Consider the following 27739-nt stretch of genomic DNA (forward strand, 5'->3'; position numbering starts at 1 on the left):
TGGTTCTTCTCTCAAGGCTCTCCAAATCCTCCGCCTTACTCTGGATTGTCGGTCAACAAGATTCATTAAGCCTCTACCGGTTGGGTATATTAGAGGTTTCAAAGAAGATGTAGCAGATGCTATCCTCTCTTTAGGAAGCTCACAATTTAGGGGAGTGGAAGGTAGAATTCAAAACATCTGTGAAATATATATATTAACACTGTGAATGTGAAAACTATGTATTCTTTTTCTGTCCTTCCTTCATTCCCCATCCTACATAAGATTTTATTCTCATTTGCTACTCTTCAAAAATTCTTTGAATATCATTTCCCCCGATCTCCACCTTGCTACTTTCTCATTCCATACACTTTCAAATATTTCTAGTCTGGTTACTATTTAAAAACAATGTGTGGAATTGAATAGTTGTCACAGACTTGCATCATGCTCCGAAATGATTTTTCAATGGGCAGGAATGAGTCTCTGCCATAACAATAATCCCCACACAGGGCAGCTCAGAGAGTAATATTTATTTTAGCATTATAGTGGAGTAATGCTCATTTGGGTACCACAATTGAGTGATACTCATATTTAGAGTATTATTTAGAAGTTAGAATATAGGATTGTTTAGTATTTAGTATTTAGCTTTACTTGGTATTGACTATTTGGTAATACTAACTAGATTTGTTAAGGAAGTGAAGAGGTTAACATGAAATGTAAAAGTTCTAATTCCCTAAGAATCCAACAAGATTTTCCAAAAAGCACATTTGCAAACTTCCTTTGCTCTTTTCCAAAGTTAGAGATAAGAATATTTGCTTCAAGTCTTTGAACTCTGAGGTCACCTTCACTCAGTAACCTATATTCCTATTTAATCATATTATCATATTCCTAAACCCGAATTCACTTTTTTTTTTCTTTTCCTTTCTTTCTTTTTTTAAATAGAAGGCAGGGACATCTCTCTTAAGACCTTCATCCAGCCCTGGAAAAGGAGGCCACGGGCTTTCAGAGAGTAAGGAAACATCCGTCCTCCTACCAGCAGAGCCGTGTGGACACTCACATTGAAGTCGTACAACACTCCAAAGTTCGCTGCAGATGCCTCTTCAGCTCTGGGAACCGTTTTTCTAGGTAAACTGCCATATGGCAAACCCCAGAGGTACTACATGGAGAAGCAAAGAAAGCAGTTAACAATTGGAAACAAAATCTGAGCCACACGTGATCACAAATGGTTTTGTTTAAAAGCACTTCTGAAACTTTTTCGTAGGGACTCTGTGGGTCTCCACGTGGGGTCCCATTTTCTGGGAATCGACTACAAAATCCTGGGTTAAGAACAAAGGGAGTGCTAAGGACCCTGCATTCCAAGTTCACTGGACAGACTACCAGCAATTGGGCCAACCACATTGCCCAGAGGCTTGCTGAGAAGCCCCAGTACCCACCACCACCTCCAAACTGGTCTCATTTAGGGGAGGTCTGGAAAGGAAAGAGGTGGCCTTTTGAGGGACTACAGTGTTCGAGAAAACTGTCCTACCCACGTCTTTATATGAGAAGACCCCTTAGGGGTGGGGATGGAGGGAGATTTCCTCCCTCGTGTCAAGGAAGAGAGGACTCAAGAGACTCACTCACAGAATGTGAGGGTGTCAAGTAGGAGGGAAGCCTGCGCCCTGATTGTGATATCTGCTTCACCACTAGTTCAGGTTCACTGCCCTGATCTGGTGCTCCAGATTAGAAGAGAAGTTATTAGGGGCAGAGCCAGCTAGTGAGGGCAAAGAATAGGGTCATACTAGGTGCCATGGTGAGAAATGGAAAAAGCACCCAGGGCAGGCATATGGCTTGCCAAGCAGATGCTGCTGCTCCTGTGAGATGAAAACTTCCTTTCTTTGGGGCTGGGGGGTGGAGGATGAGTGTGGATGGAAGCCTGGGTGCAGAGCCTGACTGGGCGAGGGCTGGAAATCAGCCCCTACTCCTTCCCTTGATGCAAGCCCCATGGCTGCCGGGGCAGCCTCCTGCCTTCTTGGAACTGAACAGAACAGAGAGTGGGTTCTACCCATGCTATCTCACCCCAAAGTTGGGGACCACAGAGGACAGAGGAGATTAGGGTCTCAGGCTTGTCCAGGGACATAGTTACTTTGGGCAAAAGGGCAAAGACATCAGAGAAATGCTGAGTGAGGCTGCTGGGTGGAGGCGGCTGAAACACGTAGCCTTGTTGCCAGAAGGTGACCAGTCCTGCCCTGTGGTGGTTCTGTAAAGACAGCATACAGAGTGCCCATCCTCTTTTGTTCTTTCACTGGAGTTGGTAATCATTGCCCAGAAAACAGGATGCCCCTCAGCATCTAACACAACCTGTAGGAATACATCCAATCGGACACATATCAGCTCCCTCCACTACGCATTAGGCATTCTGCAATTTCGTACAGTTGGAACGAATTAGCTACAGCCTTTCATTTCCTCCACATGGAGGCAGCATGGTGTGGGGGAAAGAGTAAGTGCAGCTGATAAAACTCCACTATACCCTGCATCTGACACTAAGGAGCATCATAGTAGCTGGTGGTGGAGTTTCAGGTTTCCTTAGAGAGAAGAGCAAAAATAAAGCTGGAGTTAATTTGAAATAGATGAAATACATGCATTCTGCTGCATTGCCTGAAAGTTTTTGCTTAGGAAATAAACTATACAGGACCTCTGATTTAAGTCTTCTATGAGCCCTATAGCCATAGAACCCCAGGAATTATCTCAAGGATTGTAAAACTAGTGGATTAGGGTGCAAAATCTTGGGACAAAAGATGGAATCATGAGTCGTAGTTTCAGATCGGCTTAAAACAAAAAACAAAACTCACTTGGAGACATTAGCTAATGATACCGGCTCAAGACAAGGTTGACATAAGGGAAACCATATTGTAGAAAAGAAACCCTATTTAACTTGGAATGACCTCTGACAAACTAACCCAGCTGGATATGCACCCTCCAGGAGATCTAACTGCTCTGTAGATTTTACAACCACTGCTTGTGCATGTACCTCCCAGCTGCGATAAGATGATAACTTTGTTCTTTTGAGTTCCTTAGGAATGTGATGACCCCCGAACAGAGAGTCTATGCTGATAGCCATCATCAGTGAAAACTGAAAGATCTGGCGACTCCCAGTCTGGTCAACATCCCTCTGGTCCCAGAGGGTCAACATTCCTAAACCCCTCCCCTATCACCCACCAGCCTATATAACTGCTGTAAGATTTTGTGCCCCCTTAAGATGGTTCTTTGAGACTTTAGTCAGCCATCTTCCCCCTTGCTAGCAAGCTGTAATAAACTGCCCTTTCTTTTCCACCATCTTGCCTCTTGACAAACTGTTTTTGTCTCGCGGCAAGCAGATCATGCCCTTTGTGTGGTAACACTAAGTCCAATAAGCATTATGTGACTCAGTTTCCACATTTTTAAAATAAGGGAAGAAAAACTCTTCTATGGTCTACTTCATAAGTTTGTTGTAAGGCTCAGTACGTAAAAGAAACGAAAGTGCCTTGCACTATTAAAAGCTAAAACTCTTCATGAATGTAAGGCACTGTTAGTATTATTATGCTCCTGTGGAGGCTTGATCCAGAAACTGGCCCTGATATGAAACCATGGGGATAAAAAGTCACTCAAAACACTTCGTTTTGGCCGTTGCCAATGCTGTATCGAACAAATTGGCTTTGAAATACTGATACCTGAAAAGACCCTTTGTAGCTTAAATCATACCTAACCCAACTTTTGCATGCTAAGCATCCATGGAGGTCAGAGTCATTTAACTTCTAATGGGTGAAGACCCCAACCTCAGTCTTTCTTCTTGGCCTTAGCTGGTTGACTCTTTTCTCTAAAACAGCTCAAAGCTTTGCCTTCTTCTTCCATCTGGACCCACTATCTGTTTTACTCTCCTCTCTGACCTTGGTCGAAAGAGACCTCACCCCACACCACCCCACCCCATGCCACCCCACTGTGTGTGTGTGTGTGTGTGTGTGTGTGTGTGTGTGTCTGGGTTATCTTACTTTATATCTGAAAAAAATTTGCTCACTTTGTGTTTCTTCAGACAGAACAGCTGGATGTCTTGAGTTGTGTTAAGAAGCATTTATTTCAAAGCAAACTTGGCAAAATAAATAAATACAACTCACAAGGTGTCAAAACCTTCCTCTTGAGCAATTAACATTTGGGCACAGGGACCACCTTGGGAATCTGATAGAAGCCATGAACCTTTCCACATAAAAATGTATATTTAAACATACACACGACATTTTATATATGATTTCAAGAGGCTCACATACCCTTTGGAGCAAGGATTAGGACCTTTGGCCCATGGGCACCATTTTGAACATTAACCTTGTTAACAAACACTGTGACTCTAAGAGTGAATGTAGCCAGTCATTCTACACTTAAAGAAGAGAAAAGAACTGTTCTAAGAGAGTGATAGCATGAGACACTTGTTTCGGCATGGTTTGTACTGGAAGTCAGAATCTCACCTCTGGCAACATGATAAGGCTGAATGTCAGGATAAACATAACCATATTTACTCCATACATCCATCTCAAGAAGAGGAAGTATGACGCCACTGATGAGCCAAACTGACCTATTAAAAAGAAAATAAAAAGGTTGAAAGAGAGATCAAAACAAAACAAAAGTCATGACTTGGTGCCTTCCAAAACAAATCTGCTCATTGCCACACATTGGTTCTCTCCACATTTACAGTGTGTAGTATTCTTTTTCTAACCAGGAAGAGAAACTGTTAATCAGATGAAAGTCCTCTCTGCTATGTAGATGTAGTTGTATAGAATGACTGTGACCCATGCTTCTAGAGTCCATCCAGGGAAAGCTGCCTTTTGCTTAACAGGTAGAGTTGCTATTTGAAGAGCCCATTTTGTTCCTTGAGTTAATACAGTTAAGCAAGCAAATATATGTAAAGTGGTTACTACAGTGCCTGGCCAGTAGTTAGCTATCATTATCACTATAATTACTGTACTTCTTCCACCTTTTTCTCAGGAAACAATACTTTCCTCAAAAAAGTTGACCTCATTCTTTCTGACTGATTATCCTACAGACCATCCTGTGCTGTTTCCCTGCATAACAGGCATTCTACAGGGACAGCATAGAAGCTGAAGTTCACTCATTCACTCTTCACATACTTAAAGTATCTTCTGTCAGGAATTATCTTGGATGTGAAACACAATGTCACAGACAGGGATGCTGCCCTAACACAACTTACATTTTAGTGAGGGGTAGAAACAATAAATATGCAGGAATTAAAAAATAAAAAATAAAAATATATCACATATTATATGGGTGTATGATATTATGTGTAATATTATATATTATGCATATTATATGTATGTACTTTATATATTATATATGCATGTTATTGTGATATATATCATATATATATTAAACATGGTATATTATACCAGATATGATATGTAATACTGCATGTATACATATTATATATTGCATATTATATATGCATGTTGTATATAATATATATTGTATATATATGATATATAATATTACATAGAATTATATTATTATAAAAATTATATATATATAATCATTATAGCCAGATAAGTCCTAGAGGGAGGAAGATAAAATATCGAGAGGACTGACTTTAGATAGGTTTGTTGAGGAACGTGTATCAGAGAAGGCGACATCTGAGCAGAGATTGGAAGTTGGAGGAAGAGGCAGCAATGCCCAGAGCTGGGGAAGAGCAGCTCAAGCAGAGGAAAGAGCAGGAACAAATACTGTGAGGGAGGCAGGAGCTTGAGACAATTGAGGAATACAACTAAGGCCTATGTGGTTGGGGGACAGGGAAGAAGGGAACGTGGTGACAGATGAGCATGAAGACAGATGCCAAACCACATTGTCAGGGCCTCTCAAGGAAAGGGAAAAAGTGAGGATTTTATTTTACATGTGATAAGTCATTGACAGGTGTTAAGCAGTGGGGGTGGGGGGTGGGGTGGAACGTGACCTTGAAAATCACTTCAGCTTGGGGAGTGAATTGAGAGGGGATAGGCAAGGATGTGCTGTCAACTCGCACTCACCCCAGTGAAAAGAGAAGTGATCTGTCCAATTCTTATTGATTGAGGGAAAAAACAGCATTTTCTTAAATCAGAGACTAGAAGAGGCAAAACAAACAGGAATTTGAAGTCTCAGGTCGAGATTTCGCAGATTAACAAAAGCCAAAGGTTCTTTGATAATCACTTAAGGTTCAACATCAAGTTGATAGTTTTCCTAATCTGCCCAATTTCCATTCTCAGTTGCCCAAGAAGAAACCATAAACATCCTCAGCAACCCGCTGCATCAACCCCTTTGTCCTGACCGTTCAGCAAAGTACCTCCAGTGAGACCAATGGTTTTCTTGGGCTTTCTGGCTTTGAAACATTCCCGGTGGGGAAACATTATTTCAGGAGGAGGGAGGTTGTTGTGGAGCAAATTGCAGCTTCTGCTTACTAACGTGAGGCTGATCTCACACGCGAGTCATCCCTCTATTTCTGGAACTTAGTCTATTCTTTAGGTACCATCTTACCTATTCCCATAACACAGCAACAGTTTTTACAGAAATTTAGAAGGAAGTCAATGTTTAATTGGACATTTTGAAAGAAATCAATTATTTTGAAGTCTGAATATTTGTTTTTCTTTATGCTCAAAAGAAAGACCTCAATTCATTTCACTTTGTGGAGGGGTGCAGAGTTCTACAACATTTCTAGAAGCGTATGCTTTTGATAAACACTCCCTGCCCCCAGGTGCTGTAACCAGATGCAATGGTCTATCTGCAGAAATGATAAGCAGATCCACCCCAGCTAGGACATCTGATCATCCACCCGGCTTCCAGTGATTTCATGTCATGTCATGGCTGTTATCTATGTTCTCTGGTAACGACTACCTGAGGACTGCCTCAGCCAGGTTCACTCGTCATATTTTATTGAAGGCAGTGGCCTTCCAGCTTATTAGCCATTACAGTTACTCATTAACTGGAGGAGAACGTCCCTCTCTAGGTATCCAGGGTAAATTTTTCCTTGGAAACACACGAGACCATCTGGTATAGAGTCCCAAGCACAGGATACTGACCCACCCTTCCTTCTTGCCTTCCCTTCCTCCTTCCTTCCCTTCTTCCTTTCTTCCTTCCTTCCTGTCTCCCTTCCTTCCTTCCTGGCTTTTTACAGTTTTGCTTTTCTAATCAGCACCACAGCTCACCCTCTCCCAGCCCCCTATTCACAACCCCTGGCAAATGAGTTCCTTACATTGAGTCTAGAGTGTAAATATACCTAAAGACAAAAAAGAGGAGCAAATTAAAATGTTTCAGAAAGTATCCCCTCCCCATATATAATTCATATTCATTATGGATGAAATATACTTTAGAGCCCAAAGCTTCCAAACTCCAGTTTTTAGACTTGAAAGTGGCTTCACAACTATTTTATTTGGAGGTAGAGAAGTGATGGCTAAACCTTTCCTTTGCAGAATCCTAAGTGTAAAGAAAATGAATTGTAGCAAAACAGATTTCGTTAAAATTAGAGTGATTATAGGAGCGACCCGGAAACAGGTGAAAGGGACTGAGGAATCCAGAAGACAATTTCTTCTACATCACACCTAGCAGTGGCAGAGAGGAGAGAACAATAACAAAACAAAGAGCTTAAGGGAGAGAAAAACTGGTTGACATCAAAGCTCCATGGGACCTTTCTCTGCCTCAACACAAAAATGAAAAAAAGAAATCTTCTTTCTTCACACCCATTTATTCCAGCGGTTCTATCCTTCCAAAGGTTGTTGACTGAAACTGGTGTTCACCAAAAACAGAAACCTTAGTACAGTGTGGCTGAAAGATCATAAATGAAAACAACAGTCATTGCCTTGTGCTTAGTCCATCAGATAAAACCGATTCATTCTTGAAAAGAACAATAATGGGTAATAATAATAATAATAATAACTAAAGTATCTTGATGGTCAATCACGTATATTAAGAACTTTACTGGAATCAACTCATTTTACCGCCTCTAGAACCTGGTTAAGTATTATTAGTCCCACTGTGTGGATGGGGAATCAAAAACTTGAATATAGCAGTTGACTGATCTAAGACTTGATTAACAGTAATAATAGCTAACATTTAATGAATCTTTCAGACACCTATTTTGATCTCTCTGTATTAATTCATTTAACTCTCAAATCCCTGCCAGAGAGTCTATTGTACTCCCATTTTACAGACTTAATTCCGTAGGTTGCATAGCTAGTAAATGATGGAGCCAGGGTTCTATACCAGGTAGTCTTGATCTATAGAGGTTTGACTCCAAATCCAGATCTCCCTTAACCACAATGCTATAATATTGCCCTTCAAGTAGAGTCATAGTTAAATTAATTTCTTTAAAAAACTATGCTATATAGAATAAATATGCAATGAATGTGTGTGTCTGAAAGAATAGATACAGATAATATCCATCAATCAGCTAATGCTGGTCAAATTCACAAATTTACAGTGCCCATAAATGACCAATTCTTTTTTTCTTTAATCTAACTAATAAATGCTGGCTCCATCGTGAATTATTAATATATTAAAACAGAGTCTTTGGTTTGTATTAATGTGAGGCCTTAAGCTTATGCAATATTCTTGCTCCCGAATTTTCTTGTGTTTCTTTTAAATTAAGATTGAAGTTTCACCTCTCCCCCCGGTTATTTATTATTAAGGCAAAGTAATTTGTAATCTGTCATCATGTATAATTTCCCCTTGAACAGATGGGTAATGAGACAAGCAGATAAACATAAACATTTCTAAATGGGAAAAGATCGATTAATTCACCTGCTGTATGAGTACAATATAAACACCGTCTTGTGAGGCTAAGACGTGAAGTAGCTTCTTTCAGCCTGGTCTAGGGATAAGGCATTAAATGTGGCAAATTTGATTTGTATTTTCTGGAGCCCTTAAGCCAATAAAGAAACATGAAGTTTAAACTCCATGCTTAGGGTTACCTAGCTGAAGATCTTTCCAGTCATAAAAATAGGTCTCTCACACTTTAATTTTGATGCTGTAATATACTATTAGAAAGAAGTGGATTTCAATTCTGAGAAAGGTTTGTAATCTCCAGCTTAGAAAGACATTCAACGATTTAATTCATGGTTTTAACAGTAATGCTGGTGCCACAATGGGTATAGATTATATTTCCTGTGAGTACAAATATACAGCTTCTTCAGCACAATATGCAATACAATGTGGTTAAATAAGGTGCATTCTTGTGGGCAACCCCAAGGTTTTAGGTGTGACCCCTTCACAAGGCTGGCAGGACAGTAAAACTCAACAGCATCCCCATGTGATGTAGAACTTCACAGCATCTCTGTGTGGCAGGAATTATCAGATCTATTTTCTATGTAAAAAAAAGTTGGGAGTCATCAGGTGAATACTTGGTCCACAAGAGTAAAAGGCTCCAGGAATTACTGGACTCAAGATGGAAACAGCATGAGTATTAGACTCTGACTTGAGTTCCACTCTTGATTCTGCCAATGATTGGGCAGAGCTTTGTGGAAATTTAGTGAAGCCTGGCAATTTGGGACTCCTTTAAAACCACATTTTAAAAATATTTGTTTAGCATTTATTTAGAGATTGAGCAGAGAGTGAGGGTTAGGTGCATTAGATAGACCATTGGGAATGGAGATCAACTGCTCCTCTATTGAATATGCACCTTACCACAACCCATAATCATCTTCTTTATTTAATTGCTTATATCTTATAATGTGTCTTCTGCACCCACCTTACCCTTCCACACACACATTAACACATTTGGATGTAAGATCAATGAGGGCAGAGTCCTTGCCTTTCTTCATCAGCATGGCATCCCCAATGCCTGGAAACATGCCTAATAAATGGTATGCATTCAGTATGTATTTGCTCAATTAATTAATCAAGTTTATTCTGAAGATTAAATGAGATATATGTTAGACGATTCTGACTTTCAAAAGGAATATAACAATATTTCTGAAAATTTTGTAAGATTATTTCTTTAAGAGAAAAGCAGTTACATTCATTTTATAATATAAAATATGTATTTTATAAATAGGATACATGTTTAACCTACTTTTTTCTGAAAAGAATTTGCAGAGAATGTAAATTATGCAGGTCTCTCAGTATAAATGTTTCCATTTAACTGTTTTAATAATTTATCCCTCAAAAGGATAAAGTAAAGAACTTCACTTGCTTACATGTACATTTAAAACTGATGGTAATTTATAAATCATAGAATGTTGGGTTGGAAATGGCCTTGTGTTGTAACTAGTTAAACTCCGAATTTTGTGGAAACTCCAAACGTAGAAACAGAAGGCCAAAGATGTAAAACTTTGCCCAAACTATGGAACCAGTGAGGGGCAAAAAGATCTTGACTTTTAGAAAACCAATTTCATGTCCCATTTTTTCCCCCTCTCCCTTCAGTCCAGCTTCAGAGATCATCACTCTTTCCCTATCTTCGGTAGAGTACTTTCTATGAGATGGTTAGTCTGACACAATGACTCTGCTAATACACTCTTACATAGGTTTCATACTTTTCAACTGACACAATAGTCCAAAATCATATGGTGTGCTTATGATTATCACAAAAATCTTAGTATATTAAGCATCTTAAGCATCATATAGAATATGAAATATATAATTAAACAAATAACTTATTCAAAAACAAATACATAAGAAAATGGGAAATAATTTTGCAAACAGGATAACTATCAAGGAAATCTACAACTACTCATCTTGCCATTGGCCTGGTAGAATCCTCTCTAGGACCTGGTGCAAACGAAAATGTTTATAAAATCTTCCTCAAAGTAAAAATCAGCATGCCACACTGAGAAAAGCACAAGCTTTGGGCCCAGACAGACTTCACCTTATATCTCGGCCCCTCTACTAACTAATTCTGGTATAGTTATGTAACCACAACTCTAAAATGGGAAGGCTAATGTGCACATTGCAGGCGCGTTGAAGATTAAATGAAATAATGTTTGTAGAGTGTTAAGTGAAATAATGTTTGTAGAGTGTCTGACTCATGGTAGCACTCAATAAACGGTGGTTGTGGTGATTGTTGATAGAATAGAAAACAAGGGTCAATTCTACCTAGTGAGGCAAAACACCATTAAAGGTGAAAAAATCAGGACAACCTAATCAAATAAGAAATTACATATGGAAGGGTAAATAATCTACATTTGCTTGAATTCTTCAGCTTGACTGTTCCAAATTTTCTGAAGGACAAGGGGAAGAGGGAAGATAACTGAAAGTATTATTGAATAGCTCTCAATCTGTCTTTCTCACTGTGACACACATGATCTATTGTGGTCATTTGGTTTATTTTCCAGTTTTATTGAGAAATAATTGACATACATCACTGTATAAGTTTAAGGCGTACAGCATGATGGCTTGATTTACATAATTTGTGAAATTATTACCTGTGTGCAATCACAAACACAGCAATTATCATTCCTGTGTGCAATTTTTGGCAGTAAAAATAATCCCATCTGTTTCTATCCCACTCAGAATATGCTATTGTAACATAAGTGAGCATGACATTATTATTGAGATAGGCTGGAACCTGCTGTAGTGTACCTTAAAAATAAATAATTTTTAAATGTATATATTTTACATATCATTGATTACGAATTTCTTGGGATACATCTCTTAACTGGAGATTCAACCCTACCATTTACAAACGAGTAGACTGAGGCCCAGAGAGATTCAATGATGGCTCAAAGTCAACAGCTAATCTGTGGCAAAGTAAGAAGCAAATCAAGAGTTCTTCCCACACAAATTGTATGAGGATCTTAATGCTCCAAATGGCCTTATGTTCCTCAATGCCTCTCAAGGTACCATATTTCAGCTGCACAGTTGAAACCTAAGAATTCCATGATGCCTATTCGTTTTTGATGTGTCTAAATTCCTTTTTCCATTTCCTAGAATGGTAGACACTTGGAGGGTATCTACTATTTAATTTTGTGTGTGTGTGTGTGTGTGTGTGTGTGAGGAAGATCCACCCTCAGCTAACATCCGATGCCAATCCTCCTCCTTTTTGCTGAGGAAGATTGGCCCTGGGCTAACATCCATGCCTATCTACCTCTACTTTTTATATGGGACGCTGCCACAGCATGGCTTGACAAGCAGTGCATTGGTGCGTGCCGGGATCTGAACCTGTGAACACTGGGCTGCCAAAGCAGAGCGCGTGCACCTAACTACTGTGCCACTGGGCCAGCCCCTCTACTATTTAATTTTATTTGAGATGCTTATTAAGGCTAAGTGTGTTTTAGGCCTGGGGATCCAGGAATGAACAAAACAAAATCTCTGCTTTCATGTCCATTGGAAGAAATGAACACAAAATAAAATGAAATGAAATTACAGTCCAACCATTTGTGACCTTGGATGGATGGACCTTGAAGGTATTATGCTAAATGAAATAAATCAGACAAAGACAAATACTTTATGATTTCACTTATATGTAGAATCTAAAAAAAGAAAAAAACCAAACTCATAGAAAGAAAGATCAGACTTGTGGTTACCAGAGGCTGGGGCAGGGGGAGGGGGAACTGGAGGAAGGTGATCAAAAGGTCCAAACTTCCAGTTATCAGATAAACAAGTACTAGGGGTGTAACGTATAACGTGATGACTACGTATAGCTAACACTGCTGTATGATGTATAGGAAAGTTATTAAGAGAGTAAATCCTAAGAGTTCTCATCACAAGGAAAATTTTTTTTCTTTCTTTTCTTTTTATTGTATCTATATGAGAAGACAGATGTTAGCTGAACATATTGTGGTAATAATTTCACAAATTATGTAAATCAAGCCATCATGCTGTACGCCTTAAACTTATACAGTGATGTATGTCAATTATTTCTCAATAAAACTGGAAAATAAACCAAAATATTTTTAACTAAATTTAATTAAAAATATAGTATTTTGGATAGTGATAAGTGTTAAGGAGGAAAACAAAGCAGGAAAGGGATAGTACAGGAATATGTGGGAAGAAGCGCAGTTAATGAGTGGATGTATTTTAATTCATTGCTATTTGTTTTGAGAGACAGAGGACTGAGGGATAGTCACTCCTGAAACCTGCCCGATCATGTCAGTGCAATATCCCTCAACTGTGTTAGCTCCCTATGGAGCCTCCATTTTAATTACGCAACGCCACGTTTAACCAGCAGGAAAACCTGCCTCGCGATCTAGAGTGGCCTGGAAGAAAATCAGATCCCAGTCACAACTCTTAGAAACCAGAAGATGGCAAGATTTGCTCAAAACTGTTTTAAATGTTATCTCTTTTTCTTTACCTTCTTTATTATTTTTAAAAATGATTTACTTATATTTACAATATTTTGACATTTTTATTTGCCTTCTTCTAAGCCTAGAACATGGTACTCGATAGGTTTTTGATTGAGTATATTCTCCCACCTTCTCTGTACACTATGAATATTGTAAAAAATGAAGGCACAATACGATATTCATAGCAAGTTCCTAGATGATGATTGCTTATTCTACTTCAGAGGTTTGAAAATGAGGCTTTAAGATTTATTCACTGTTTTTAGACATTGTTCATTTTGATTATGTCTATCGTTCATGAGAGTATATATTTTCAATGTCATGTTATTGCCAAAATAAAATCTCTGCCTTCCCAATGATATGACTCAGTGTCATTGTGCACAATACTGACTTCCCTGTGTAGGGGATAAAACAGGTCAAAATGAGAATATTTTGATCTAACGTAGAAAGAGAAAGTGGCATCTCCAGTGCCGTGATTGATAAGTGCTAGCAAATCTTCACAGTGAGCAAAGAGGATATAAAAAATGTTTTTGTTGATTTATTTGTTTTCTTGTTTTTAATCTTCCAATAACACAGAAACTGAGAAAGACATCTGATAAGCCTGTGAGACATTTGTCTAAGACAACCTTCTCCATCTAATGAGAGCTGCTGAGCACTTACTTTCAATGGCCTTGATTTTATTTTCCCATGGGACACAAGCAGCTTTGAAGTTCTCAAAATCACGGAGAAATTTTGCCCATTTCTGAAAAGGAAGCCAAGTGCAACAGTAAAACCCAACTTCTTGTTCGTCAAGATATTTATCCCCCACCCCATCCCAAAATATCTCAAGACAATGAGCTTGGAAAGATCTCTCTGGCACCGCATATTGCTTTTTGGAAAAAAGTAAAAGTAGGTTTCACTTGCCTCCCTGTTCCCCACCCACCCCTAGACCAATTCAATTCAAATGTTTATTGACTCCTTGTTTCACAGTAAAAATAATGACCACCAAGAAAGATCTGTTTATTCTGGGGAGACGAGTTAGCACGTAATAAGGTGATCAGCAAATGGTATGTGTTTAATATTCATGATGAAGGAATTAATGAAATATGAGTAAGACATAGTTCCTGCCTTGAAGGGCTTTTGGGTCTACTAGAGTAGACTGTACGCAAACAGGTAACTTCAATACAGGATGGTAAGTGCGATGACGGCACAGTTTTCATTCTGGTAGAGGTAGAGCAGTCAGCTAAATGGAAAGGTCTGGTGTCATAGGAAAGGAAAGAAGAGAAAGTATCATAAACTAGTTTTTATAAAGTTCTTGCTTCCATATTACTCCACATTATTGGGCAATCCATGGTCAAGCTGACCACTAGGAAGAATGGGAACGAGGCAGATAACTTTGCATATGTGCACATTCTGCTGGGATAATGTGGGAGCTGGACAGGCACGTAGAGCCTAAATAATAGTATGAGAGAAATACAATGATACAATGTGGGTAGAGAAGTCAAGATGGCAGCGTAAGCAGACTCTGAGCTCACCTCCTCCCGCGGACACAGCCAATTTACAACTACTCGTGGAAAAATTACCCCTGAGACAGAACTGAAAACTGGATAAGAGGAACTCCTGCAACAATAGACAATCCTAACTGAGGTGGAAGAGGCAGAAACTCCCTTCTGGAGAGAAAAAACACCGGCTTCACAAGCCGCAGCGCCTCACGGCTGCCAGGGAGCAACCCAAAGGTGCGCAGCCCTCCCTAGTGGAGCGGGGCCCTGAGCCAGGAGCATTCCATCCAAAAACCGAAGAATACACGTTCTTTTCAAATGCACATGGAACATTCTCCAGGATTGATCACATATTAGGCCACAAAACAAAGTCTCCATAAATTTAAGAAGATTGAAATAATACCAAGCATCTTTTCTGACCACAACGGTATGAAACTGGAAATCAACTATAGGAAGAAAATCAGAAAAGACACAAATAAGTGGAGATTAAACAAAATGCTACTGAACAATGACTAGGTCAACCAAGAAATCAAAGAAGAAATCAAAAAATACCTGGAGACACATGAAAATGAAAATATGACATGCCAGAATTTATGGGATACAGCAAAAGCAGTTCTAAGAGGGAAGTTTATAGCAATACAGGCCTATCTCAACAAACAAGAAAAATCTCAAATAAACAATCTAACAATGCACCTAAAGGAACTCGAAAAAGAAGAACAAACAAAGCCCAAAATCAGTAGAAGAAGGGAAATCATAAAAATCAGAGCAGAAATAAATGAAATAGAGACTAAAAGAACAATAGAAAAAATTAATAAAACCAAGAGCTGGTTCTTTCAAAAGATAAACAAAATTGACAAATCTTTAGCTAGACTCACCAAGAAAAAAAGAGAGAAGGCACAAATAAGTAAAATCAGAAATGAAAGAGGAGAAATTACAACAGACACCTCAGAAATACAAAAGATTATAAGAGAATACTATGAAAAGCTATATGCCAACCAATTCGACAATCTGGAAGAAATGGATAAATTCTTAGACTCATACAACCTTCCAAAACTGGATCAAGAAGAAGTAGAGAATTTGAATAGACCAATCACCAGTAAGGATATCGAAACAGTAATCAAAAACCTCCCCAAAAATAAAAGTCCAGGACCAGATGGCTTCCCTGGGGAATTCTACCAAACATTCAAAGAAGACTTAATACCTATCCTTCTCAAACTCTTCCAAAAAATTGAGGAGTGGGGGAAGCTCCCTAACTCATTCTATGAAGCCGACATTACCCTGATACCAAAACCAGACAAGGACAACACAAAAAAAAGAAAATTACAAGCCAATATCATTGATGAACATTGATGCAAAAATCCTCAACAAAATACGAGCAAATCGCATACAACAATACGTTAAAAAGATTATACACCATGATCAAGTGGGATTTATTCCAGGTATGCAGGGATGGTTCAACATTCACAAATCAATCAACGTAATACACCACATTAATAAAATGAAGAATAAAAATCACATGATCATCTCAATAGACGCAGAGAAAGCATTTGACAAGATACAGCATCCATTCATGACAAAAACCCTGAATAAAATGGGTATAGAAGGAAAGTACCTTAACATAATAAAGGCCATATATGACAAACCCACAGGTTATATCATCCTCAATGGTGAAAAACTGAAAGCTATCCCTCTAAGAACGGGAACCAGACAAGGATGCCCACTCTCACCACTCCTCTTTAACATAGTGCTGGAAGTCCTAGCCAGAGCAATCAGGCAAGAAAAAGAAATAAAAGGGATCCAAATTGGAAAGAAATAAGTGAAACTGTCACTATTTGCAGATGACATGATTTTATATATAGAAAACCCTAAAGAATCCACCAGAAAATTTTTAGAAGTAATAAATGAATATAGTAAAGTTGCAGGATACAAAATCAACATACAAAAATCAGTTGCATTTCTGTACACTAACAACGAAGTAGCAGAAAGAGAAATTCAGAGTACAATCCCATTTATAATTGCAACAAAAAGAATAAAATACCTAGGAATAAACTTAACCAAAGAGGTGAAAGATCTGTACACGGAAAACTATAAAACATTGCTGAAAGAAATTGAAGATGACACAAAGAAATGGAAAGATATTCCGTGCTCTTGGATTGGAAGAATTAACATAGTTAAGATGTCCATACTTCCTAAAGCAATCTATAGATTCAATGCAATCCCTATCAAAGTTCCAACAACATTTTTCACAGAAATAGAACAAAGAATCCTAAAATGTATGTGGAACAACAAAAGACCTCGAATAGCTAAAGGAATCCTGAGAAAAAAGAACAAAGCTGGAGGTATCACACTCCCTGATTTCAAAATATGCTACAAAGCTATAGTAACCAAAACAGCATGGTACTGGCACAAAAACAGACACACAGATCAATGGAATAGAATCAAAAGCCCAGAAATAAACCCACACATCTATGGACAGCTAATCTTTTACAAAGGAGCCAAGAACATACAATGGAGAAAAGAAAGTCTCTTCAATAAATGGTGTTGGGAAAACTGGATAGCCACATGCAAGACAATGAAAGTAGACCCTTACCTTACACCATACACAAAAATTAACTCCAAATGGATTAAAGACTTGAATGTAAGACCTGAAACTATGAAACTTCTAGAAGAAAACATAGGCAGTACGCTCTTCGACATCGGTCTTAGCAACATATTTTCAAGCACCATGCCTGACCGGGCAAGAGAAAAAATAGAAAAAATAAACAAACGGGACTACATCAAACTAAAAAGCTTCTGCACAGCAAAGGAAACCATCAACAAAACGAAAAGACAACCTAACAATTGGGAGAAGATATTTGCAAACCATACATCTGATAAGGGCTTAATCTCCAAAATATATAAAGAACTCATGCATCTCAACAACAAAAAAACTAACAACCCAATTAAAAAATGGGCAAAAGACCTGAACAGACATTTCTCCAAAGAAGATATACAGATGGCCAACAGACACATGAAAAGATGTTTAAAATCATTAGCTATCAGGGAAATGCAAATCAAAACTACAATGAGATATCACCTCATGCCCGTCAGAATGGCTATAATTAACAAGACAGGAAACAACAAGTGTTGGAGAGGATGTGGAGAGAAGAGAACTCTCATACACTGCTGGTGGGAGTGCAAACTGGTGCAGCCACTATGGAAAACAGTATGGAGATTCCTCAAAAAATCAAGGATAGAACTACCATATGATCCAGCTATTCCACGGCTGGGTATTTACCCAAAGAACTTGAAAACACCAATGCGTAAAGATACATGCACCCCTGTGCTCATTGCAGCGTTATTCACAATAGCCAAGACTTGGAAGCAACCTAAGTGCCCATCAAGGGACGAATGGATAAAGAAGCTGTGGTATATGTACACAATGCAATACTACTCAGCCATAAGAAACGATGAAATCCAGCCATTTATGACAACATGGATGGACATTGAGGGTGTTATGCAAAGTGAAATAAGTCAGAGGGAGAAGGTCAAATACCGTATGATTTCCTTCATTAAGTAGTAGATAATAACAACAATAAACAAACACATAGAGACAGAGATTGGATTGGTGGTTATCAGAGGGGAAGGGGGGAGGGAGGAGGGTGAAAGGGATAATTTGGCACATGTGTGTGGTGATGGGTTGTAATTAGTATTTGGGTGGTGAACATGATGTAATCTATGCAGAAATAGAAGTATAATGATGTACACCCGAAATTCATACAATGTTATAAACCAATGTTATAAACTGCAATAAACAAAAAATTAAAAAATAATAATAATAATATGAGACAAGTCTGAAGTTCAGAAGATTACCCAAACTAGAAGCAATCCAAATGTCCATCTACAATAGGATGGATAAATAAATTGTGATATCTGCATACAGTGGAATACAACACACCAATAAAAATGAACTATAACTCCCACACCATGGATATATCTCATGAACATAATATTTCATCAAAGAAGCCAGAAATAAAAGCATAAATACTACATGATTCAATTTATTTAAATTGTAAAAACGGGCAAAACTAATCAGATATATAAATATATCATAGATGTGTCTATCTACATATATTTCATTTTTAAGCTATATAAACTTTATTCACAAAACTCCATCTTTATGAGAATACAGTTAGCTTACAGGTGGCATAACATTTGTAAAGAGGGGATAATAGTACCTACGTACGTATTTTGCTTTGAGAATTAAATATGGTAACTTTATAGAAGGATTCAATTCAGTGCTTGGCATATAGTAAATACTAAATAAATGTTAGTTCTTTTCTATCTTTTCCAAAAACTTGCATTTATATTGGTATATCATTTTTTTTTTCTTATTTTCTATCCAATTTATAGTTGATGTTCCTGGTAGAGAAGAGCTATACATCCCTGTAACCTGCAGACATTTTGAGAAAGAAACCTTGGCCCAGAACCCCTTAACTACCAGGAAATGAAAATGAAAGGGGCACAATCTTACATTTGGAAGTGACAAAATCACACATGTCAGTCTTTTGCCATAAATCAAGGTTTCTCAACTTATGTTTCATGTTAACTCCTCTAAGGAGCATTTTTTGACGATTTTTTTTTTCTGAATTGCCCCCTGCCCCAAATTTTAATACCACAGATATGCTGTGTATGTCCTACATATGTATCTGTGCTTTTTACATATAGAGTAGAAGATTTTTTTCACTCCCTCAGAACGGAACCAATTTTCTCACCCTTGGGGGCAATATGGCTTCCATTGAGAATACATGGTGTCAACCAAACTGAATTACGAAATACTTACCTTGGCCATCATCATCTTAAATGCAAACCACCGTTTTCCTTTTCCTTTCCCAAGAACTCCTTCATTTTCACTCACAAATTTTTTTGCTTCCCTGAAAAAATAAAACAAAATAAGGGGTGGGGGGTGGATTGAAATTAATAGAATATAGAGGTAGTAGTGGACATTTAATTTTATTAGATCTGCTATCTTTTTATTCCAGACCCTTAACAAGTGAATCTAAACTGAATTTCACAACCTAGGAATTTATAACGGATGTTTAAGTTTTTAAATTCTGGCCAGGGAGAATAAGATACGTATTTTATTCTTATTTATTAATCAGCTGGAGTCATTGAAAAGCAAGGAATTTATGCTGTATCAAAATAGAAAACCCAGGGCCGGCACCGTGGCTTAGCGGTTAAGTGCACACACTCCACTACTGGCGGCCCGGGGTTCGGATCCCGGGCGTGCACCGACGAACCGCTTCTCCGGCAGCAAGGCCGCGTCTCACATACAGCAACTAGAAGGATGTGCGGCTATGACATACAACTATCTACTGGGGCTTTGGGGGAACAAAAAAGGAGGAGGATTGGCAATAGATGTTAGCTCAGAGCCAGTCTTCCTCAGCAAAAAGAGGAGGAGTAGCACGGATGTTAGCTCAGGGCTGATTTTCCTCAAAAAAATAAAAAATAAAAAAATAAAAATAGAGAACCCTAGTTCTCATTTCAATAAAATTGAATCTGAAGTTTACATCAGATTCTGGCAGTCAAAATGTTTATTTTAAAATATTTTCTTTCTTTCTTTTTTAAGGATTACTTTTTTTTTATAAATAGGTCAGAGAGTTTAGGTCAAACTGACATAGAACACGTTTATTGACCCGGTATTTAATCTCGTAAAAGCAATTAAGACTTAAAACAGAAAAATCATACTATGTGAAACGAATGGGGTTGAGGAAAGAGGGAAAAGGGAAAGAATATCTTTTGGGCTTGCATTCAGAAAGAGCTTCAAATTTAAACTTTAACTTTATTCCCAAACATTTATACATTTACAGTAGTCACAGTAGTGTCTTTGTGTGTGAAAAAGCATTAATTCATCAAACTGGATAATGTGAACATGTTAAATATACTATAATTTTGTAACCTTGTTTGGTCATTTTTGCTATTGTTGGTCATTTGATATATGAAAAGAAATTAGAAAATAGAGGTAGACCAGGCTTATCTTGACCCCTCGGAGGGTGTAGAGGGCAGAACCCAAGAGAATCCAAGGGAAAACCCAAACCTGGGCTGTGGTTCTACAGGTGCAGTGCTGTCATCAGTTGGATGGCCCCTGGGATGTGGGGTTTACAGACAAGACCTTTTGACACCTGATTATAAAGAAACTTATTAACACGCAAAATAAATCTTAAAAAAATGAAAAGCTGGTGAAGGATTTTTTTGTAAGATGTTCCTTAGTGTCAGGGCTAAACTCATGATTTTATAACACCCAGTGATCAAAACACAACACACACTTGTTGACTTAGCTGATTGCTAGAGATGGTGCCTCATTACTCACTTGTGCACTTGCACCCATCCATATTCTGCCATAAAAATACAAGCACAATAGAGAAGATTCTCTTTAGTCATCAAACAGACCCCCCAAATCAGTTACTTGATGGCAGGGACAATGTCTTGTCCTTTTGTATCTCCCACAGCATTGACCACTACATTGAGTATAGGAGGTGCTCAATAAGCCTAAACCTTCTGGAAATAGAGCTGAACAGCATAACTCAGGGTAGATGTAAATAGGCGAGTATCTAATAATCGTATTTTCCACATCAATTAATGCTCAAAAGCAAAGTCATTCCTAGACTTTGTGATTGCACCCTTCTTCATCAGTCTTTTGAGTAACTTAATAGAGAGACTCTTGGAAATGAGGAACAGTTACTAGAGTAGCCTTGTTGTCAATTGCCCTGACATTTGGTGTGACTCTGGGTTGTGAAGATTAATTAAAAAATGGTTTCTAAAACATTCTACACATTTAAAAATGTTCAATAAAGACATATCAAAAAGTATAAACTGAGTTCTCATGGCTGGGTTTTTAGATCCATGCAATCAAGAAAACACATCACATTTAAGTACTAACAAGGCGTTCTGGAGATAGTAAGACAGGAGTGAGTAGGGCACCTAGCAGACATTTATAAAACGTTGAACTGATCTAAACTGAAAGTCAGGTAACTTGAGTTCTAACCCAGCCTCTCTGACCTTGCCCACGTTTTTGATGCTCTCTGTACACGTTCAGGAGTGTCCTGCTTCTCAGAGGAAAGCGCACTTACCCAGGACTCGCATACACCTGAGCAAGTTCTGGCCTATGTTCCTTCAGTTACTATGTGGCCTTTAACAGGTCAGAATTTCCCAACAAACAAATGGGCGGACAATTGCTTCCCTGCCTGCCGGGAATAAGCTGGTGGCGAGAATAAGGTGAGATCGTAAATATGAAAGTGTTGAAAGAATTATTACACAGTTGATTCTCCCATAACATTTGTTTTGAAACTGAAGATTTGTTCTAACATGATTGATAGATTATGGAACAATTTAAGCATAACACAAATTTTGTGTTTGCTTACGTGCGATCTTATCTACAAGAAATGCGAGGTGAATGCAGAAAACTGCATCCAGCTAAACCTAACAGTGTATACAGGAATACACAAAAGGGCACACACCTCATCGACCAGCTACCTCACTGCACCACACGTGTTAGAAAAACCACATCCATTCACATCTGATGTTACAATGACCCGCTTGCCACACTTCATAATACATCACAAATTGCAAAACTGCTGAAGGGCATTTCCAGAAGCAAACTTCAGGTATTTTTCAAGGTAAATGCCATATTTATTGCAGTATTTATGTATTTCTTAACCATTTTACATTAGTAAAATGTTGCTGCCATCTTATTAAATTTCTATCTTTTTTTAATGTGTCACTGATGACGTTTCTGAATATTGTGCCCCTTCACCATTTTTATATAAACCCTGTGGTTTTCATTTCCCAATTTTACACATTGTGTTAATTTTTAGGAGCCCATACATCGTGTTATAGCAGAAGTGACTCTAATTCAATTATTTGACATCAAGAAATTTGAAATTCATAAAACCAAGTATACATAGAAATTATCACATTATTCTCCGTTATAATAAACACATATAAATAAGGAATCAAAAATTCTTCTTAGTAGTAAAATTAAAATTTATTTTTCAAGTGTAATAAGTGTCTACTTCACGGGCATATCCACTACTCTAGATATTTAGCAGATAATTTAGAAGACACTCAGTTTGGCCTATTAGAGTTATTTAACTTTCCAGATCAGTGGCCAATTAGAAAACTTGACTGCTCTAATCAGTTAGAAGTATAAAGAAATAGTCATTCTACTCCATATTTCTGACAAGATTTTTAATTTTGTGAGCTGATGATTATATTACAGGAACATTAAACTTGCAAGATTTGGGAGAGAGAGAGGGAAGTCAGAGTTATAACCAAACGAAAATCACCACAAAATTAATTATAAATTCATTTAACATTATAAAAACCTATTTACATGGCATTCATAAGGCTTTTGTCAGTTATTATAAATATAATTTTCCTTTGAACAACCTAAACAAGTTTTTGTTGTTTGTCTCTTTAGTCGCCAAGTTTTCCCTGATGCTAGGCATAGTTTCATATTTCTCTCCCAACTACTGTTCCAGCCACCCATCCACATACATACCCTGACTTTGATTTTCAGACAAAAGTCTGGACTTCACTCTAGTCCACATAATCTCAGGTGTGAATTTCTTCTCTTTCCTAATTCCCTACCCCCTCCTCCATTCTCCGAGAGATCTCCCCCAAGTTTCATGCTAAAAGGAACACTGAACAGCCATTCTGGCTCCTCCTGCTCCCCACTGCTCACCCTGGCCAAAATTACTACTAGACTCCACTCATAAGAAATCTGGGGGTGACTTTACAGCAAAGCCATGGGATAGCAGAGAATAACTGTTTAGCAGTAACAGATGCTTGATCCCCCTAATCTGATGTTCTTGGGATGTAAAGATGCACTCCTACAGTTTGCAGGCCTAGAAGAAGGGCCAATGGGCTGGAAGAGGTCAGGCCTTAACCTCATGTTCAGGGTTAACCTTTGCCATGAGCTGGCATGATTTCAGGATGGAAGAAAACTAGCGTCACCCAACCCCATCCTCCCTGATACCAGAATTCTTTTTTTTCTTTTATTTATTTATATTTTTGGTGAGGGAGATTGACCCTGAGCTAACTTCTGTTGCCAATCCTCCTTTTTTCGCTTGAGGAAGATTGTCCCTGAGCTGACATCTGTGCCAATCTTGCTCTATTTTGTATGTGGGAATGCTACCACAGCATGGCTTGACGAGCAGTGCGTAAGTCTGCACTCAGCATCCGAACCCACAAACCCCGGGCCTCCGAAGCAGGGCATGTGAATCCAACCATTACGCCACTGGGTCAGCCCCTGATAACAGATTTCTTAACTAGAAGTCAACATCTTTCATTGTGTTACTAGAGACAAGATACAAAAAGAAAGCATCCAGTATGGAGATAAACCCTGACTAATACTTATTACACTAAGGTGCCCAGGACAGATATCAGAATGCAAGAAAATAAAGAGCTGAATCTTCGAGAACTAAAAAGCAGGAAAATGTCTTCATATTTTTCCTATAGTTAATCCATTTTCCTACCCATTTGTATTTATCTGGATAATTTAAAGGGATTTTCCTACACAGCTAAAATGAAATAGGCTTTTGTGGATACACTTTAAATATCTATTGGCCTCAAACCGTCCAAATGTCTGACCAAAAAATGTGTGTCAAGCCCTTAAATTGCATTCAACAAAAGATACCTGCCAAGACTGTAATCCGATCTCCAGATCTCAGAGCTCAAGCAAGCCCTGGTACAATACGCACAGCTCTCTGAGCTGTAACGCTAGGCCCAGGGATAAATAATTGAGTGAGGTCTATTTAATGATAATAATACCTGGCCTCATAACTCATTTATCAACTCCTTGTGTTGGTAATTAGAATAATAAGGTTTCATGAACTTTCAAGAATGCTTTCACAGTCAGTTGAAGGAGCACACTTTGGCCTAACTTACAAAATAGATAATTTACCCGTAACACATGATGCAACTCTGACGACACAGGGGAATTAGGACATGCTATGCTGCCTTTGACACATTCTCATTCCAGGAAACATGTTCCCTGTTTGGGTTAGGTTGACTTTTTGTTCCTCTTGTTTTCAGTTTGATAGTATAGTTGAGCAACCAATTTATTGCTTAAGCAAATGAAAGACATTTCAAAACTGTTCTTTAAGGCAGCTGTAATCAAAACTTATACTCACGAACACTTCCCAGCAAAGGGACGAGACGACTGAGAAGTCTTTTCCTAACAAGTACTGTCATTTTTAAAAATTTGACCATTTAAACTGACTAAAAGTCAGAACTCAGACTTTCCTAAAATATTACTGAGGAATTGAAAGAAAGGTACAGAGGTAAGAAGCTATTCTAATGTGCAGACATTGAAAATAAGGACTGTAGGCCTCCTAGATAATGTAACTTTATAATTAGATTGGTAGAATTATTTAAAATCATCCTATTATTGGAAGTGATGATTCAAAACATGTTTCTTAAAGAGGATGTTGGAGGCAGTAGTTGTAATGGTTAAGATGCTCAGTAGCTTCATCTATAAAATAGAGACAATAACAGCTATTCCGTAGGGTTTTAGCATGCTTTATAGAAAATAATGTATGTAATGTGTCCACGGCAAACAGTTAGAGCACTATAAATAGTAACTACTATTAATAGCAAAATACTAATAGGGCTGACTTCAATTTTTATGCTGAGTCTCCAAATTATAAAGTTGAGAAAGGACTGGATACTTCCAGGCAAAATCCCACGGAAAGCCAGTCCATTTCCCCTCAGATTGTCACCCTAATGAGATGTGGGAATAGTGGGAATTGTTCTTGTTACTAAATGTGCAGGAGAGGATTCAGCCCCACATTTGAGACCCGATGAGAGGGCCCAGGTGTCGGGCTGCAGAAGCCGCAGTTATGATGCAGCCCAGGAGGATGCAGCCGTGGATTCTCACCCAAGTCCTGCTCCAGCCACGCCGTGCCGCTGCGGAGAGCTCAGGACACGTGGGTGTCTCTGTGACAAGAGGCAAAAAGGGATCTCTCTCCCTTGAATAGGACTTCGTTCTATTCAATTTGGTGTCCTGTATCTTACAAATGAGACACGGATTTGAATCCTGGCTCTGTCACACAATAGCTGTGTGCTCTTGGGGTGATGTTGATCCCAAGCATTCTTGTAAAATGTGATCAGCAACAGTCACAGCAGCAACAGCTGACATATACCGAGTGTTTGCCATATGCCCGGCACTGTTTATGTCCATCATCTCCTTTAAACCCCACAAAATCCTGCAAGGTGGGAACTGTTATTATCCCCATCCCAGAAATGAGGAAACTGAGGATTAAATTAGTAAAATAAGTGCCCAAGTTTACCGAAAGACAAAGTGGCTCAGCTTGGCTGAGATTTGAGCTCAGTTTCCCCAGAATAACACCAGGATTTACCTCGTGGGATTGGTAAAAGGATATATAAAAGTTGAGATAACATAAGCAAAGCAGTACTTGGTACATCATGGGTAAATGGTACTGTTGATTATTACTCAAAGATCTTTATTATTTTTCTGGGCAAATGTTGATGATATGTCAGATAAAACTTCTGAATAAAGAACAATTTTTACACTCTCTTTATAACTATATAAAAATAGCGTGAGTCAATGACCAAAGACTAGGCAATTATGCAAATGATTGATTTGTCTATTTTCCAAACTTATAATACTGTCATACAGTGTTGTTCACAGTAATAAAAAGAGAGATTTTTATTTATTTGTTTCAAGGCACTGTGCCATACGAAGAGGGGAAAAAATAAGAGAGAAGGTGGTCCTACACCTTTCTGTAAAGAATTTACAACCTTATTAGGAAGCCACGATATAGAAAAATATTTAGGGTATCATGTAATTACTACCAGTAAAAGTAAATGCGATAAGATTCAGAGGAGAGAGTAGGGTGGTTAGAAGGAAGCCTAAACAAAGGGAGGGATGATTCAGCTACAAGTTCAAGGGAACAGGAAGCACATTTCAGCACAGAGAAATGGTGTGAGCGACGGTGGAGAGATGGAAATGTACCTGGGGTCTTCAGGTGGACGATGAAGACAGTCTAAATGCTTTACAGAAGGAGTTGACATGCCCTAATGCCAGGTTCAGCAGTGTAGAATTCATTCTGATGTCAGTAAAGACCCATGAGTGTTTTTGAGCAGGAAAGTGTTAAGTGCAGTACAGTATACAGTGCTGTATGAAAAACGCTGCAACAATGATATGCAAGATGAATTAGGGGAAAATGAAATGAGAGGCTGGATGCACCTTGATTTCTAATGCTTTTATATAGTTTGTTTCCTCTTTCTGGAATGGCCTTTCCCTTCTTCTCTACCTGTTTTCTTCCTTTTCTTCATTTTCAGGTCAAGAGTCAGGTCAACACTACAGCTCCTCCATAACGCCTTTCCTGATTCTTTCCAACACTCTCCTCCCAACCCAGGTCAGCCTGATTTAACCTCTGTCCTTTATGTAGTAGTTACCGCGTGGTCCATTTTCACCATTGCACTGCGATTGCCTGAAGGCAAGATCTGTGTCTTTTGTTCTAATTTCCCAGTGCTTAATATAGCACCTGGCACAGAAGTGAGTTTCAACAAATGCTAACTGAATGAATGAACACCTTTAAGAACACTGGATGACAGTCAGGCCAGTGGCTCCTAAACTGCCTATACCTGAGAATCACCGGTGGGAATTTTTAAAAATTCCAAAGCCCAAGTCTCCCCACTCCAAGACCACTTAAGTCACAATCTCTAGAGATGGGACAGAGGCACTAGTATTTTTTAATCTCCTTAAATGATTCCAATATGCAACAAGTTGGAGGCCAAATTTTGAACTAAACCAATATTCATTTGCAGGGACTGCTAAATTTAAGAAGTCTTTACATTGATCAAGCAGTTGTTGGAGGTTTGGGCTAAAAAACTGCTATATCACATAAAATTGTTTTGGTGTTCCCTTGGACTGGCAGTACTGTACATATTTTGAAACTGGATAAATTGCCTTTGATGAATAACTTTACTTTTCATGTCCCTAGCTCACTCTTCATCTTATAT

General features: G+C 38.4%; 1 protein-coding gene across 1 annotated transcript in view; it reads right to left on the bottom strand.

Annotated features, from left to right (window-relative positions):
- The window catches only part of TMC1 (transmembrane channel like 1), a 169528-nt gene that overhangs the window by 59113 nt on the left and 82676 nt on the right, over window positions 1-27739 (bottom strand). The window contains exons 9-12 of the mRNA XM_058565372.1: window positions 19533-19623; window positions 13893-13974; window positions 4449-4555; window positions 1034-1132 (exon numbers count right to left, since the gene is read on the bottom strand). Coding sequence (XP_058421355.1) covers window positions 1034-1132; window positions 4449-4555; window positions 13893-13974; window positions 19533-19623 — 379 coding nt within the window. The remainder of the gene's footprint in view (window positions 1-1033; window positions 1133-4448; window positions 4556-13892; window positions 13975-19532; window positions 19624-27739) is intronic.

This window comes from Diceros bicornis, chromosome 22, assembly GCF_020826845.1.
Source record: "Diceros bicornis minor isolate mBicDic1 chromosome 22, mDicBic1.mat.cur, whole genome shotgun sequence".
In the NCBI taxonomy this organism is placed as follows: Eukaryota; Metazoa; Chordata; class Mammalia; order Perissodactyla; family Rhinocerotidae; genus Diceros; species Diceros bicornis.